Genomic DNA, 15,532 nt, shown 5'->3' with positions numbered 1-15,532 from the left:
CTCGAGGAGTCAGCCGGACACATTTTAGTGTTGCACACGCTTGCTTTGTTTACGTGTGCTGAAGCTAGGCTAAGCTAAGCTAACCACAAACTCAAAGCTACTAAACATCTTTTAAACCATAAGTGCTGCTGAACTGAAGCTAAAACACAATGAAACCCGCAGTGGACGAGATGTTTCCTGAAGGAGCCGGACCGTATGTTGATCTGGACGAGGTGGGTTAAAGGTTTTACACCGAAACACAACAGAATGAACCTAAACACTGGATAATGCTAGGTTAGTAAGGTTAGAGAGGGAGCTAATGTTCTTAAAATAATGCTTTTAGATACAGCTGATCTGCAGCATTTCTAGTGATTAATAATAATAATAATCATCAGGAAATAATACATTACATTTAGCATCTATTTCTATTGTTTATTTATGTTTTTAATAAGGTGAAATAAGATTTGTTCTTCTCCCTGCTCTGTTTTGGTCATGAAATGTGTAAATAGAGTTGTGTTTTGATTGTGAATCACTCTTTTCTGGTGTACTAACATGAGCAGAACATATACAAATGAAATTAAAGATACCTGGCTGGACATGCATTCTGCAAAAATATGTATCCCCTCTTATACTACTCTATAATACACAGTCTCAGCCCTACCATCAAGTGTTTTATTCTCTATATACTTCAGATCATAACTAATAACTTTGGTGAATATGGAGAAGTTTCTATTTTCACAGCAAAAGTTATAGTGGATTACACACATTCTTTCAGACTGCATTTTTTTCAACCTGCCACAAAATGTATCCTCTCTCTTCAGATGTTTTTTCTTACCTATCATAAGTTATAGTTGAATGCACGCTCTTTCAGATTGCATTTTCAACCTAGCACAAACCTTACGTACCCCCTCTCGATATTGCACTAATGATGCCCTACTACTAAGTGTTTTATTTTGTATGTACTTCAGATCATAACTAATAAATTTGGTGAATATGGAGAGGTTTTTATTTTCACAGCAAAAGTTATAGTGGAATAAACACATTCTTTCAGACTGCATTTTCAACCTGCCACAAAACTTGCCCCCTTTCTATAATGCACAAATGATGCCTTACCATCAAGTATTTTATTTTGTATATACTTCCGATAATGTCTAGTAAACTTGGTGAATTTGGAGATGTTTTTTCTTACCTAGCATAAGTTATAGAGGGATACACGCTCTTTCAGATTGTATTTTCAACCTGCCACAAAACGTCCCCCCTCTCTATAATGTACAGTCTCTGCTTTACCACCAGAAGTATGTTCCATTTCTAATATCACATTGTCCCCTAGTAGCTTTTCCATCCCTATTGTTTACATTGAATGTAATGCTGTGTGTGTGATATAGTTGCTAATGCTTTAAAACTGGTTGTACTGCTGTGTGTTAACAGGCAGGAGGCAGCAGTGGACTGCTAATGGACCTGGCAGCCAATGAAAAAGCAGTGCACTCTGATTTCTTTAATGGTGAGTCTCAGTTTTCTCTACTTTGTCTTTTATTCCCCCCTAAATTATCAAATTTGCACACACTGGAAAGAATATGTGTACTACATAAGTCATCTGTTCTTTGAATATAGTCACAGTCAGCAGGACGACACACAATGAGGAGGAAGTTTTCAGAGTTGAGAAGAAATTAAACTGAAATCTTGTCCCTTTTATCCAGAGTGGCAACCAGTCTCAGGAATACGCTCAAACTCACTGATTCGTATCATGACTAAAACTAAATGATCAAAGCCACACAACAAAATACTCCTGTGTCCTTAAGGATCATGTCTGATGGGGAAGCGTGTAGTCTAGTGCGTATTTACAAATGTTGGTAAATAAAACAAGTGAACCTTTATCATTTGTTTCCCGTCCTCCTGTCCTGATCTGTCCACTTATTTTATTGCCCACATTTGTCAGTAGACATTAGCGACTTTAGACACAAATGGTTGTGTTTACATGCATTTAATTTATCTTAGCATTCCAGATGTTTGGTAGTAATGTGACATCTGTAACATCACTTAAATGAGAAACCTTGTTCCCTTTTGATGATCAAGGCATTAACAGAAACCTGGTTAACGCATATATTTCTTTTAGAGAAACCTGATCACGTGTAAAGCTTTCTTTTAAAGTCGAACTTAAACTGTAAACTGAAGCAGACCGAACTGTTCAAACACTGTTTAACCATATTGTCTTCTCAAATTAACCCTCCGAAATCCTGTTGTTCCCTTGTAAACACCCGTTTCACACACACAAAACATTAAGATAATCTGTTTTCCGTCTTGCAGCGTCGGCTGCAGGCAAAACAATTTGGGCTCAGCAGCACATGACCTAGAAAGAAAAGAGCTGATTGTTAAAAAGGAGGGAATGAAAGAAAAGAGGGATGTTGAGTTTTATAGCTTCTGTCAGACTGAAAAGCAGCGGGACACCTCGCCAGTCAGCTGCTTTAAAACACACACACATTCATACACACTCCATAACATCACTTGGGTTGTTAACACTGCTAAAACTGCCATTCAGTGAATTCTAAGCATGTGGCGCTATCAGGGAGTCCCATAAGTGCCCTTCATGCTAATCATGTGTGCAATCAAAGTACTGTAATGTCATGTGTCATCCGGAAATAGACACAGCTGCTACGCATGATGAGACTGACCTATAGCGTCCAAAATTATGCAACTTAAATGGCTTGTAATTTCCTGTAATGCTTTTTAAAATAGAGCGCTAATGGGACCCTAAAGCCTTACCCACTTATGTTTTCATATGTGCACACCAAACACTTCTGCTAATCAGAATCAGGATTTAACAAGAAGTGAGCGAGGAATGGAAAAGCACGACATGTTGAAGAGTTCGGTCTGATTTATAGAACTAAAGTGATGATTTAAATGATTTTAATTGGGCTCTGTGAGCTCAGGTTGTCGTGTCCTCACGTAGACATGACACTGTAATGTTAAGCTGCGTTAAAAGGTCAACTAAACACTGAAACATGGACTACCGGTCCCTGGTGCGGCTTGTGTTAAAAGTTGCAAGGGGGTATGGGTAGCCAAGGGGCAAGCTGCTTGACTCTTTGCCTGTCCCTTATTAGGCAAAACAGGAATGTCCTGTTATCGGAAACCACAGAGACATGAAAGAAAGAGTTTCTCAACCCTGGTGCGCTGAATTACTGTGTGTTCCAATACCCATACTACCTTACTATATGCCAAAAATGCCAGGTTGTCCTACTACATCAGGTCCTATTTTGCAGTTTGCAAGCCAACATGCTTTTCTGGCTATTCTGACCCACAATCCTCTGCAGATATATTTCCAAGAGGGTCAAAATTCAAGACGCAATGTTATGACGATGTAGTATGTCCCAATTGTATGCATACTGCATGCAACAGTACGTACTTTGTAAGGGCAGCTGCAGTACGTACCAAGTAAGAATACAAAGTATTCGATTTGGAACGTAGCCTCAGTTTCAGCCGATGAACATTCTGGAAAATGTATGATAATATATATATATATATAACATTTTACTATACAGCCTATAAATGGCTGCAAACTACTTGTAGCCTTTGCTCATTCTGAAAAAAAAATCCTTGGAGCTGACAGCTGAAAGCCCCTTTTTAGCAAATTTGTGATTTGTGGTATTGGGCGTAATAAATAAAATTGACTTGACTCAAAAGTACAATTTACATCGACCACAAGCTCACAGCTTTTGTCACAAGGATGTCAGTGGTCAAAGTTATGTGTGTGGGTTAAAGGAGCGTCTGGAAAAACTTTTAAAAAAATTGTCAAAGGTCAAGTTACATATTGAAATTGTTTGTTGTGTCTAAAACCCAAAGATACTTAGTTTAATACCACAGAAGACAAAGAAAAACCAGCCATTTGAGAAGCTGGAAACAGGGAATTTTTAGCAGTTTTGCTTCGCAAAATGACTTAAACGGTAGTCGATACATAATCAATACAGGTAATAGTTGACGACTAACAGTTTCGGCTCTAATCACTAGAGCTTGTGAATGTAGTGTTTCATTGTGTGGACAAGACGTGCAAAGAAAATTGTCAGAAAAGCTTTGAAATTGCTGTCCTACAAGAGGAAACTTTTCTATCTGCTTCTATTAGTATTATTATAATTTTGTCTTGTGATGTGAATAATTTCCTCAACTGGAGTCCTCAGGTACCTTTGTTATGATAAGAAAATGCTAACGTATGTGGATGGCACGTATGCAGTTCCTATGCGTTTTGCCACATTTGAAGTTAAAGACACTCTGGATAGAAGTTTCCACCACACTTCATACAAGATGTTTTAAACTTAAAGCTAGAATTAAAATGATGATATATTGCGTAATTAGCTGAGAATGTAGGAGTTTTGGGTGAAACAGCTGGACTAATTCTAACCCTGTTCTCTTCTTTTTTATCTCCCTTTTCTTTCCATCTTGCTCTCTTTTACTGCCTGCAGACTTTGAGGATCTGTTCGATGACGATGACCTGCAGTGACGACAGCGTGTGACCACCTGTCTGTTTCTGTGAATGTTGTGTACATAAGAAACATTAAAATGGGCTTATTCTGACTACAAGTTCTCTCTTATTTGTACAGCCCCCCCCCTCCCTCCTCTTACATGTCTCTCACCACCATACTGAAATAAAGACTTTTTGTTTTTACAAAAAAAAAAGCTGTCGTGGTAAACCAGGTGTCTGTGAATTCTGAGGATCCCTCACATTCCAGCTTTAGAGAAAATTATGAGTATGGTTTTGTCGTCGTCGTGTTTGAATCTGCTCCCGGGCTGGATTGTAGGTTTGTGGGCTCTGAGAAACACCTGTTAGCAAACTTAATTACATACGAGATACAGTGTTAACATGACCACTAAATGTTCAGTTGGGGTACGATGGGACAGGAGAACGGCTGCAAAAAATGTGGAAATGCTAAAAAAACAAAATACAAAGCAAATAAAGCCTTCAGGTGTAGACTCTACAGCTATTACAAATAGGGAAAATATAAAAACTGTGATTTGACTTTCAGACTAGAATCACTTCGTATGTGACTTCAACTGACTGTTGTATGAACTTTGTGGTTCAAATTACATTATAATGTATTCATTTTTGACTTTCCCTGAGGTGATGCAGGCCCACATAAACCAGCTGCATGTGTCGGCTTAAAGATAAGAAAATATAAAACAGTTTAATGTATTCGCACCACGCATGTGTATTAGTATTGTACTATACAGTACGTATTGCAGAATTTACCACTGAGAGAGGAAGAGACCTGTTCAGGGCAGGTGATTAATGAAGCTAGAGTCCATGACCTGAAGTATATGAACTGGACGCCCCAACATTATATGTGATTGTTAAATATCTCACTCCAAAGCCATGCACATTAATCTGCTGCTATTACCAGTCTCCACTCTTCTAGGAAGGTTTTCCACAAGATTTAGGAGCCTGGCTGCAGAGATTTGCTCCCATTCAGCCACAAGAGCTTTAATGAAGTTGGCCCGGATCGTAATCTGCGTTTCAGTTCATCCTAAAGGTGTTGGACGGGGTTGAGATCAATGCTCGGTGCAGGCCAGTTGAGTTCTTCCACACCAGACTGGGAAAACCATTTTTCTTTTCTTTTTGAAATTTTGTTTTGCATGAACATACAATTGCATCATCAGAGCATTTATAAAAAGTGAAAAGGTATACATTCCCTTTACAAAGACATTATAAAAAGTGACAATTGACATCTTCCTAAACACCAAAACAACTTACAAGACTCTTACTGTGGTAAAAAAAGATCTGAGTACTTCTCCCATCACTGCGTGTATCTCCGTGTGCATAAAATAGGGGAATAAAGAAGTTTAACCTGTGTGAGAATACGTCCAAAAATAATAGAAAAATGTATCTTCTCTCTAAACTATACTAAGATAATATGTATTAACTCATTTTGTCCTGAACCAACATGATTTATTTTGGGTTAAATCACTTTTGGTGTGAGAAAGCAGATCGCAATTTCTCCGTAAACGTAATAAAACCTCCTCAGAAGCCGGCCTGCCACAAACCTCATAAGACTACTGAGTGTTATAAAGAAATTACAGGCTAATGCAGTCAGATGTGCTGATATTGCATCACTCATCACAGCTACACGGCGTTTTCAGAGACCCACTAAAACCACTGTGTGTGTGTTTGTGTGTGTGTTACAAGGCTGGCATGCCTGAACACAGTTAAAGTGAGGAGGAAACTGTAGATTATCAAATTCCTCATGTGTAGACCAGCTGTCCCTGCATGTGTGTGTGTGTGTGTGCTCAGGTTTAGACAGAAGCTGTGGTTTGGCCCTCATTGAGGGTCTCTGAGAAGTGCTTATGTGGCACCTCAGCTCCCCTTCATTACTTCCTGATGTTTTCTTTCTTCTGTCCCTTTCTGTCTTTTGGGGTTTTCTTGCTTACGAGTGATTGTTACATCCAAAAAAAAAAGATCCAGAGTCTGATTTCTTACCTTAAATGTGACTCTTTTGAATAAATCATCAACCATGTTTAATTAAAAAACACCACTTGTGATAACTTCTCATCTCTCCACGTCTCCATCTCTGCTTCAAGCCCTCCCACCTTCTCTCTTTTCCTGTCTTTAATTACGGTGCCTCCAATTGGCTGTAACTTTCTGAACGAACCAACCAATCACGCGTCGTGTTGATGTGGCCCTTGACCCCCTCAGGTGGTCCCTGCGTGCGTTTTTTCTGTGCGAGCGTTAATGAACGGGCTCGGTTTAAAACCTTCCCGGATTTCTTCATCAGGGCAGTCTGTCAGACGGGACAGGGTGCGCCAGGACCCTCTATCACACCCCTACACGCACACACAAACACAGACACACACTTAGTGTTTGAGCCTCTGGAGGACTGAGTCACCTGGTCGGTCGGCTTCATTTGAGTCCACATCTGGATCCGCAGACAGAAGACAAGATAACCACAGGTAAGAGACTGAAAAACAAACAGTGTGGTGATTCTGCACTTCTGTGTGTTTACTTTAAGGTACTTAGGAGGGATTCAAGTTCAGGTTGAAGTCAAGTGTGACTGCTGAACAACACCTGGTTCTGTTTTTACGATGGCAAAAACCAATAGCGTCAGCACAGCCAGGACAAACATGTTTGTTTAAAAGCCTCAGAGTTCACTTCCAAGCTGCAGGGGTCACTTCAGCAGCTCTCCAGGTGAAAACTAACACAGCTCTGAGGTCTCAGGTTGTGATTGGAGTTAACACTTTGCACCAGCGGTTCATAAGGTTTGTAAGATTCTCTGCAGTCTTGGAGGTTACAAACATCTGAGAAGATCTGCATCTAAAAATGCAGTTGTATGAGGAATTAGTGGAAATAGCTTGACTAAAAAATGACATTTTACGACCCTGGCTGGGTGAACTCTAACCTAAAATGAGTGTAAATACAGAGAAATCTAAGGAAATTGCAATTTTGCAATACTTTTTGGATATTGGCGTCATAAAGTTGACGTCAGCTGAAACTATCAGTTGTGTACTATGATTTTAAGGCACAAAAGTGATGGAGTTTTTGGGGAGTAGAGCATCATTTTAAATGTCGCTGTCTTTGGCAGGAGAGGAGGAGGTGAAGTCATGGCTGGACGGAGGAGAACCAGTTTCACTGGCGTGTTCATCACAACGCTGCTGGCTGTGATTCTGCTGCCTGGTGAGTACACAGTGGGGATCAGACATTATCACATAACAGGGTCAGTATGTGAAATATCTGTCACCATCTAGATCATTACTATGGTAGTTATATAGTAGAGCTGACCCCTCTTAGTCAATTAGTCGGCTAATCGGTTGTTTTGGTCTTAGTCGACTAAGATTTCTTTGGTCGATTAGTCGTTTTTTATGCTTTTTTCATGCTCAATGACTTATTTCCAAGAAATTTATGAGCACATCTCTGGTAAACATGATTTATAGTGGTGCTCTTGTGTGATTCTTTGTGCAGAAACTCAGTTTTAAAGACAAAATCGTATGAGTGTTAGTCGACTAACAATTTCCTTGGTCGAGGACAGCCCTAGTATAAAATAAAAGGGCTCTTATAGTGAACTAAAACGGTCTAAACTATGTAAACATCAGCAGTTGAAGAAGTGCTCAGACTTTATATATACTCCATTATAAGTAAAAGAGTTGTAAGTAAAAGTATTGTCAGAAAATGTACATGAAATATCAAAATAAAAGTACTAGTAGTAAGAAAATGGGCCCCCGTGAGTGTTACTGTTGCAGAGATGAAGCTAATTTGAAATATTTTATATGTGCAGATTAATTTTCTGTTAATTAACTAATTGATTATTCGATTAACTGTTTCAGCTCTTGTTTAATTTACACATATTTTATAAACTTCATCATATGTCTCTGAAATCTGAAAGCTACAAGGAACTGCAGCTGTTAAATAAATGTAGTGGAGTAAAAAGAACAATATTTAGTTGTGGAGTAGAAGTATAAAGTGGCATGAGATGGAAATACTCAAGTACTTAACTACTTGAGTAATGTACTTTCCAACACTGATAATCTCAACTGACTACATTATAACACTATAAACAGAAACAACACAAAGTTGCTAACATTTCTCACTTCCAAAATCAACAAAAATAGAATAAAACAGAAACAGGTTTTATGATTATAATACTGAATGAATGGATGAATAATTAGGTGAGGAATATTTCAAATGACCACTCTGCACTATGCTGAGTATGAACCATTCATGTCCTGATTATTACAAGGATGCATTGATGAAAAATGTCAGCTATTATCTCTTAATGTTAGCGGAGACACGGCAGTAATTGGTCCTAATTTAGAGCTTTTTTCTTCAACACAACAAAGCCACACTTTGATAAAAATCCCCAAATGATGGTAATTAATTTTGCAGGCGTTGAATGAAGAGCTTAGGTAATGTTTTCTGAATGAAAAGCTCCATTTAGTTTGATGCATGCAACCCCCAAAATGCTGGAGATAAAGTATTGTGAGTGAGAAATTTCACATCATTCAAAATGACAACTGTTTAGTGATAATCATGGTGTTGATGGAGCTATTCATACCACAGTATGCATGTTATAATCAGTCTGCTTTTCACAGATTTGTGCGGATATGGGAGTACAAGAAACCTTAAAATAACTACACATAATCAGATTTTCTAAGTAGAGAAATACGTACAAAATTGTACTTAAGTACTTGAATAAATGTACTTAGTTACTTTCCATCACTGGTTTTAGCAGATAGATTTTCTTTGTCATCATCCACAAATCATTTGCTTGACATTCATGTTTTATGGTCTGTATTTTGTGCCTCTGTTTGCTTCATTACCTTAAAACTCGTCATGAATAAATTTGACTTGAGTTACAGCTTCACAATCTATATGTCAAGGATGAGGGTTAGCGGGGTTTCTGCCCTTCACCAGTTCATGGACACGGAGGCTCGTCAACTGTGCTTCATGTGTATCACAGTGTGGCTCTCTAACATACAGTAGCCTGTGGTGTTCATATATCATCTCTAATGTTTCAACACGACAGCAGGTTGCTCCTCCGCCACCTGTTTCCAGTTTGCTCTTGACATGACTGACGTATTTACAATGGGGCGAGTCTCATCTTTTCTGTAAAAATATTTGGTTAAAATGCCTGGTTAAAAGGGAAAAATAGGGAGTAGTAGGAGGAGAAGTTTCTTTCATCGTTCCTGGTCCTGTAAAAAAAAATGAGTACCTGTCAGCATCGCCTCCTCCTCTGCCCTCTTAAAGCTCTGGCGTTTCCAGATGTGCCCGCCAGGTTTTTACGGGCTCGTAAAAAACAATACAGCGGATACACACTGAGGCAGCATCATTTAGCCCACCCTCCTCCTCTTCCTCCTCCACGTCGCTCCATCACCTCGGGTCACCTTCACTTCTCTATTCTGTTTTTTCTCTGCAAATTCATACCTTTGCTTGCATGTGTGACCTTCCACGCTACAGTGTGCATCACGTCTTCCTGATTACTCCCATCAAAGCTCATCAGAACTCTTTTTTTTAAAGCAGGAGATTGATGTTTTTCCACTTCCGACATGCACCACACAACCCTGAATTATCCCCTCTGGATCTCTCTTTTAAAGCTGTCATCTGTTCCCTTCTTGTTCTTCCTCCTTCCCCTTCTCCTCCTCCTCCTCCTCCTCCTCCTCCTCTTCCTCCTCCTCCTTCTGTAAGGCATTAACACCTTTTCCCTGTGGAGATGAAAGAAACCTGCAGCAGAGCTGAATCTGCTGTTCTGTCAGCTGCATGGGGTCAAACAGTGCACATACGTACACACGTATATGTGCACACGCAGCTCTTTGAAAGCGCAGCGTGGGGTGTGATGTTACAGGCTCACCTATAAAATCTACAAAGAGCTGCTGCAGACGCCAGCACTTCGGGAACAGCCAATTACCCCTGCCCCGATTTAATGAGTAATATCTACCTGTAAGTGTTTGAGGTTTAATGTCATATATCACCGCTTATGTATCGCAGACACTTTAAAAAGGTCAGAATAGAAAGAGTAAGCAATTTCCAGGGCTTCATGTTGGCTTCAGCAACTTACGGATTTTACATCTGTTTTTGCTTTTCTCTGTTTTTGTAGCGTTCCTGTCTGCTGGACCAATTGTGCGAAAGGCAAAAGGAGATGGTAAATTATGTGATTTTGTTTTACCTTACTTGCACATTTGTTTCTAAAGAGTACACAGTGGCGATTTGCCATGGGTGAAAGACCATGAAGGAAGAAAAATGAGTCCATGAATTCTGATTAAAGAGCAACACCCAAATTCATCACCTCACCTCGCCTCGCCTCAATGTAGCATCTGACCCTGAGATGTTATATAGAGGCTATCTTCTTGACAAGTAAAAAGTAATATGATGTCTAACCCCCAAATATAAGAAGTCCGAGGCCTTTAATATCTTGTTATAAACTTTAAAAAAGTCCTTGAACTACATGTCCAAGTGAGTGCAGAAGCATTGGGGATTAGCTTCTTTTCTCTTTTCTGCCCTCAGCGGGAGAAAGTATCCAGGAGATGGCGGCTTCTGCAGAGTCACACAGGAAGCTGATCCGCAACCGCAGGAACATCAGCTGGTACAAACAGAACTCTGAGTTCTGGAACTGGTACAAGTACTTCACCGACAACGGCAACCAGGAGGCCGTGAGTACACACATGAGTGATGTTACAATGGATTCCAATAATACGATTTTATATGTTTTAAAACTGCCCCAATCAATATTTTCATATTAACAATGAGTCAGATAACTGTGTACAATGAAAGGGGTCACTCCTACTAATAAACCCACAGAGAATTATCATTCAACTCTGCAGTTCCCCTCAATTCTATGCAAACGGCAACCTCCAGTGCTGAAGCCAACGCAGAAGGTATCTAGAAAAGGTGTCTAGAAGGGAACCAGTAAAACTATAGAAACTCTCATGTGAATAGTTAAGGTTAGAATAGGTCGTCAAGCAGCAAGTCTCACGAGAGTTTTTAAAGATCTCAGATCAAATTTTGCGTGTCTAGACGCATTAATTACCAAAACATGCAGTTCTTTAAATGGCCACTTGAGGCTTGTTGTTGGTCTTTTGCAACCAGAAGTGACATGAGAGGGTGGAGCTGAGTACAACCGAAAGCTGAATAAAACATTTTTAGGTGAAACAAAGAGGTTATAATTAACTTTTATGAACTGAAAACACACTGTGAAAGGGTTAACGATCTAAGACGAAAACACAACTCCAAGACCGGACAATGCCGTGTTAGCGACCTGTCAATCAAAAGGTAGCCACACCCTAAAGTATACCCTGCTTTATGGTCTATTTGACTCTAAATGGGACCATAATTTACTAAATGAACATCATGCTGTATTGAAGAAGACTTGAAACTAGCGATTGAGACCATAAACTCATGTTTACAATGTTTACTGAGGTAATAAATCAAGAGAGAAGTAGGCTCATATTCTCATAGACGTCTATACAATCAGACTTCTTTTTGCAACCAGAGGAGTCGCCCCCTGCTGGCTATTAGAAAGAATGCAAGTTTAGGGCACTTCAGCATTGGCTTCACTTTTCAGACTGGGAAGTAGCTAACCAATCTCCGCCTCCCCTCTCAGGTTCAGGAGATGGACCGCATCTACCTGGCCTACCTCCAGAACAAGAACCGAGCTGAAGGACGTCGCTCCTACAAGGCCTACTTGCGACACCTGGGGGACGTCTACAAGTCCTGCTCCGACTCTGATGACCCCAACTGTGTGTCTGCCTACACCAGCAGGCCCAAACCTAAGCCAGAGCCCCCCAAGCCTGCACCTGTGAAAACCTGCGACCCCACCAAGGACGCCTACTGCCTGTACGCTGCTTTGGTCCAGGGCAAGAGCCCCTACCTGCCCCTGGTGCTCCCAGCCGCCACCCCCGCCCCAGCACCAGTGAAGGCCCCAGCACCTATGTACGTCCGCACTGCTGCTCCAGCCAAGGACCCCCAGTCCGGGTATTACTACTACGCTCCATCCGCCACGCCTTTCCTTTCCAAGGTATGCTTCAAGACAGTGTTTATGTTATACTCCATTTCTGCACCTTTTTTTTGCACCAATTTGCACCTTTTGATTCGTGGGATATGATAGTAATTAGTCGATTGAGTTTCAGCAATTTACTTAACCTCAGGTTGTTGCAGAGTGTTGCATCTGTACCAAAGATACACACCTAAAAGCGTGTAGGATTTGAAAACTTTGGACTTTGGCGCCCCCTTGTGGTAGTTTTAAAGAAGACACAGTGGAAGTGTCCCTCCTCCATTGATCCAATATGGGAATAATGAGAATGAAGGGCTGAAAACAACCTAACCACAATGAGTTTCACCTGGATTGCCTTAAAGTTTCGTCAAAATCCCAAACTTATCCTACCAAAATAAATTGAAACATGACATATTGAAAAAAAAATCTGCATATAGCGGCTTTTAACTACAAGATACAGTAGTTTATCTCGCCTCAATGACATCCTGCTACCATTTCTGCTTCAGGAGCAGAAGGCTGAGCTGCTGCGTATCTGCTCCCATGATGACGTGGAGTGCCTGCAGTACCACCTGAGAGCAGCCCACGGGTACGGACCCTCTGCCGGACCCCTGCCTTCCTACGCCCACCTCGGCTGTGACCCCAAGAAAGACCCCAGCTGCAAACCCAAACTGGTGCAGAAAGCCCCCTCTGGTCTCTACATGCAGTACCCCAACTGTGACCCACGGGATCCCCGCTGTGCCCACGCTGCCTCCCTCGAGGTACGCTTTATTTTATTATAGTGGTACAATTTCACAGATTTTAAAAACTGCTTTCTGTTTGTGTTTTCATTTGCAGCTATGCCTTGATTATAATAACTTATGTGTTTCTACTGTGATGTATTCCCTCAGGCGCCTCGTGCCCCTAACCCCCCTGCCGCCGCCGGCCCTGGATCCTGCAACCCTCTTTATGAAGAAGGCTGCAACCCTCTTACTGCCACCAGATTCGCCTCGCCCCCTGATGCATACAAAAATGAGGAAGAAGATGAGGCTGCTGCCATTCGTGCTCCTCCTGCTGCACAGAACAACCCCTATGCCATGTTTAGAGATGCTTATGCTAATGCTAACAGAGTCACTGATCCCTATGCTATGTACCACCAGCAGCCCAGCGCCCCAGCTTCTCCTCCAGCTAACGACCAATACGCCATGCTGCGCCGATTCATGGCCCACGCTCAAGGTCAAGGTCAAGACCAATATGCTTCACGCATGGAGGCTGCTCCAGAGTCCAACCCCAACGATCCTTTCGCCGCCATCCGTGAGGCGGCGGCTGCTATGCACCGCCGCGGCTCTCCCACCCCCAGGCAGCAGTTCCCTTTTTCAAATCCCGCTTATGAGGAGCCAGCACAGGAGGAACGCAACCCACTGGGCCCCCCAGGTAAAACCAAGGAGGGCTATGATTGCTACATCGGCTACGATCGTGACTGCTCCCCCGTGACGCCCGCCGAGCCTCGCTCTGGAATTCACCGTCGCATCCCTTACCCCGCTGAGGCCTACGAGCCCCACCTGAACGCCGACGGCTCCCGCAATGGAGTCATGGAGCCTACCAACCAACACTGCGACCCCGAGTACGACCGCGACTGCCGCCTGCGCCGCTACGAGCCTGAGCCCGAGGCCCAGCCCGAGCACCACGCCGTGGAGGACCACAACCACGAGATGGAGCAGCAGCCAGAGGAGCAGGAACAGGATCAGTACGAGGCGGAGCCCTACCAGAGCGGCCAGGAGGAGCCTCACATGTCCTACCCGACACACTCACAGGGTATGCCCAGTCTTCAGGACATACTGAGACGCTACGGAGACCAGTACCCTGAGCAGCAGGATCACAGAGCCTATGCAGACGACTACCGCAAGAAATAAACATGCACACATGCATGCAGATGGACATGAATACACAGTCCCATGCGTTCTCGCAGCTTAGCCATTCACCGCCTCGCGCAGCACGCAGTACCTGGACCAGATACGGGACACAAGAGAAGTCTATGGACCCAATGAGCGAGTACATGCACGTACATCCACACATAGCTTCCAGCTGAAGGAGAACGCTCAGAAAGCCGAGGGTGTTCCAGCAATGTTTTCATCTCTTTTAGCTGCTTTAGACCTGTTGATGTGGCCTTTAGCTTTCCAATTTCCACCTCCTCAAACCACTCGAATGTGTAATGACTTCTCAATGCTCTCAGCTTTGCTTCTGTATCTATGCATCTCACTTTTTTTTATTTGTTTGTTACTTTTTGTCAGAGATGGATTATGTAAAGATTTTTTTTTTCCATTTTGAATGTTCTAATAAAAAGCTCTAGAAAGCTGTTTTTGCATTTCATTCACTGAATCTTGACATTTGACTCACATTGTTCTTACATGTAGGTTGATATAGTCTCAACACTTTTAAGAGAGTAATTAAAGGGTACTCCATTAATTTACGGTACAACATTTTGAGAACCCGTGGTTTAGCTTGTTACCATGCATAGTTTTGCAGATATTAAGTCATAAACTAAAGTATTAAATGTTAAACCATAACTCTCTTTTCAGTCTTGCTCACATTGTGATGTCTGAAACAAACTGATTTTCAGGTCGGCTTGTCAGCAAAGTCAAACAACACTTGAACTTCCACAGACGGTTTCCTGCAGCTTGTTTTTTTAAGGGTTTTTTTCTGCCCCTCTGCTCACGTCTTACGCTTCTCTGACTTCATGTCTTGCCATGCTGGTTTTCTCCAAATACACACACACTGCTCGCTGTGACTCTCCTCATGCTGAGGCTTGACTTTATTGATCCGATAGCTCTCAGACACATCAACAGCCGCGGCCATTCAGAGGTCCGGAGGGAAGCTCTTGTAGTGCTGCTTAGATGGTTACAGACAACTTTATCTACCTTTAGATGAATTCACCGTCAGCATCACCGTGGGTCCTTCTAACAGAGATGGAACCGGGAAACAAAAACCATTAATGTCAAGAGATAATGGTGAAAGGGTGAGGATGTGGTTGGGGGTTAACAGAGGTTCTGCTCTAGGCATGGCATTTATTCATATATAGGGATACATTTATCAGTATTTACCTGATCAACTTTATCAGA

At 41.9% G+C, this 15,532-nt stretch overlaps 2 protein-coding genes across 2 annotated transcripts; both read left to right on the top strand.

Moving 5' to 3' along the window:
- Window positions 1-4,548, top strand: cops9 (COP9 signalosome subunit 9). The gene is made up of 3 exons (XM_037756181.1): window positions 1-212; window positions 1,408-1,480; window positions 4,431-4,548. Exons 1-3 carry the CDS (start codon window positions 150-152, stop codon window positions 4,466-4,468), a joined length of 174 nt encoding a protein of 57 aa, XP_037612109.1. The 5' UTR covers window positions 1-149; the 3' UTR covers window positions 4,469-4,548.
- A 3,009-nt stretch (window positions 4,549-7,557) lies between these two features.
- Window positions 7,558-14,716, top strand: and1 (actinodin1). The gene is made up of 6 exons (XM_037757587.1): window positions 7,558-7,630; window positions 10,545-10,589; window positions 10,952-11,097; window positions 12,048-12,461; window positions 12,944-13,195; window positions 13,325-14,716. The coding sequence occupies exons 1-6, from the start codon at window positions 7,558-7,560 to the stop codon at window positions 14,324-14,326; spliced, it is 1,932 nt and encodes a 643-aa protein (XP_037613515.1). The 3' UTR covers window positions 14,327-14,716.
- The last annotated feature ends 816 nt before the right edge of the window (window positions 14,717-15,532 follow it).

Source organism: Sebastes umbrosus, chromosome 21, assembly GCF_015220745.1.
Source record: "Sebastes umbrosus isolate fSebUmb1 chromosome 21, fSebUmb1.pri, whole genome shotgun sequence".
Classification (NCBI taxonomy): Eukaryota; Metazoa; Chordata; class Actinopteri; order Perciformes; family Sebastidae; genus Sebastes; species Sebastes umbrosus.
This window is presented reverse-complemented; position numbering and strand designations above follow the sequence as displayed.

What these genes read in the sequence shown, in the direction of transcription:
- and1 (XM_037757587.1), top strand. Translation starts at nt 7,558, where the DNA reads ATGGCTGGACGGAGGAGAACCAGTTTCACTGGCGTGTTCATCACAACG. An exon ending in GGCTGTGATTCTGCTGCCTG is followed by an intron (nt 7,631 to 10,544) that starts GTGAGTACACAG and finishes CTGTTTTTGTAG; the next exon opens with CGTTCCTGTCTGCTGGACCA. An exon ending in CCCACGCTGCCTCCCTCGAG is followed by an intron (nt 13,196 to 13,324) that starts GTACGCTTTATT and finishes GTATTCCCTCAG; the next exon opens with GCGCCTCGTGCCCCTAACCC.
- cops9 (XM_037756181.1), top strand. Translation starts at nt 150, where the DNA reads ATGAAACCCGCAGTGGACGAGATGTTTCCTGAAGGAGCCGGACCGTAT. An exon ending in CGTATGTTGATCTGGACGAG is followed by an intron (nt 213 to 1,407) that starts GTGGGTTAAAGG and finishes GTGTGTTAACAG; the next exon opens with GCAGGAGGCAGCAGTGGACT. An exon ending in GCACTCTGATTTCTTTAATG is followed by an intron (nt 1,481 to 4,430) that starts GTGAGTCTCAGT and finishes TACTGCCTGCAG; the next exon opens with ACTTTGAGGATCTGTTCGAT.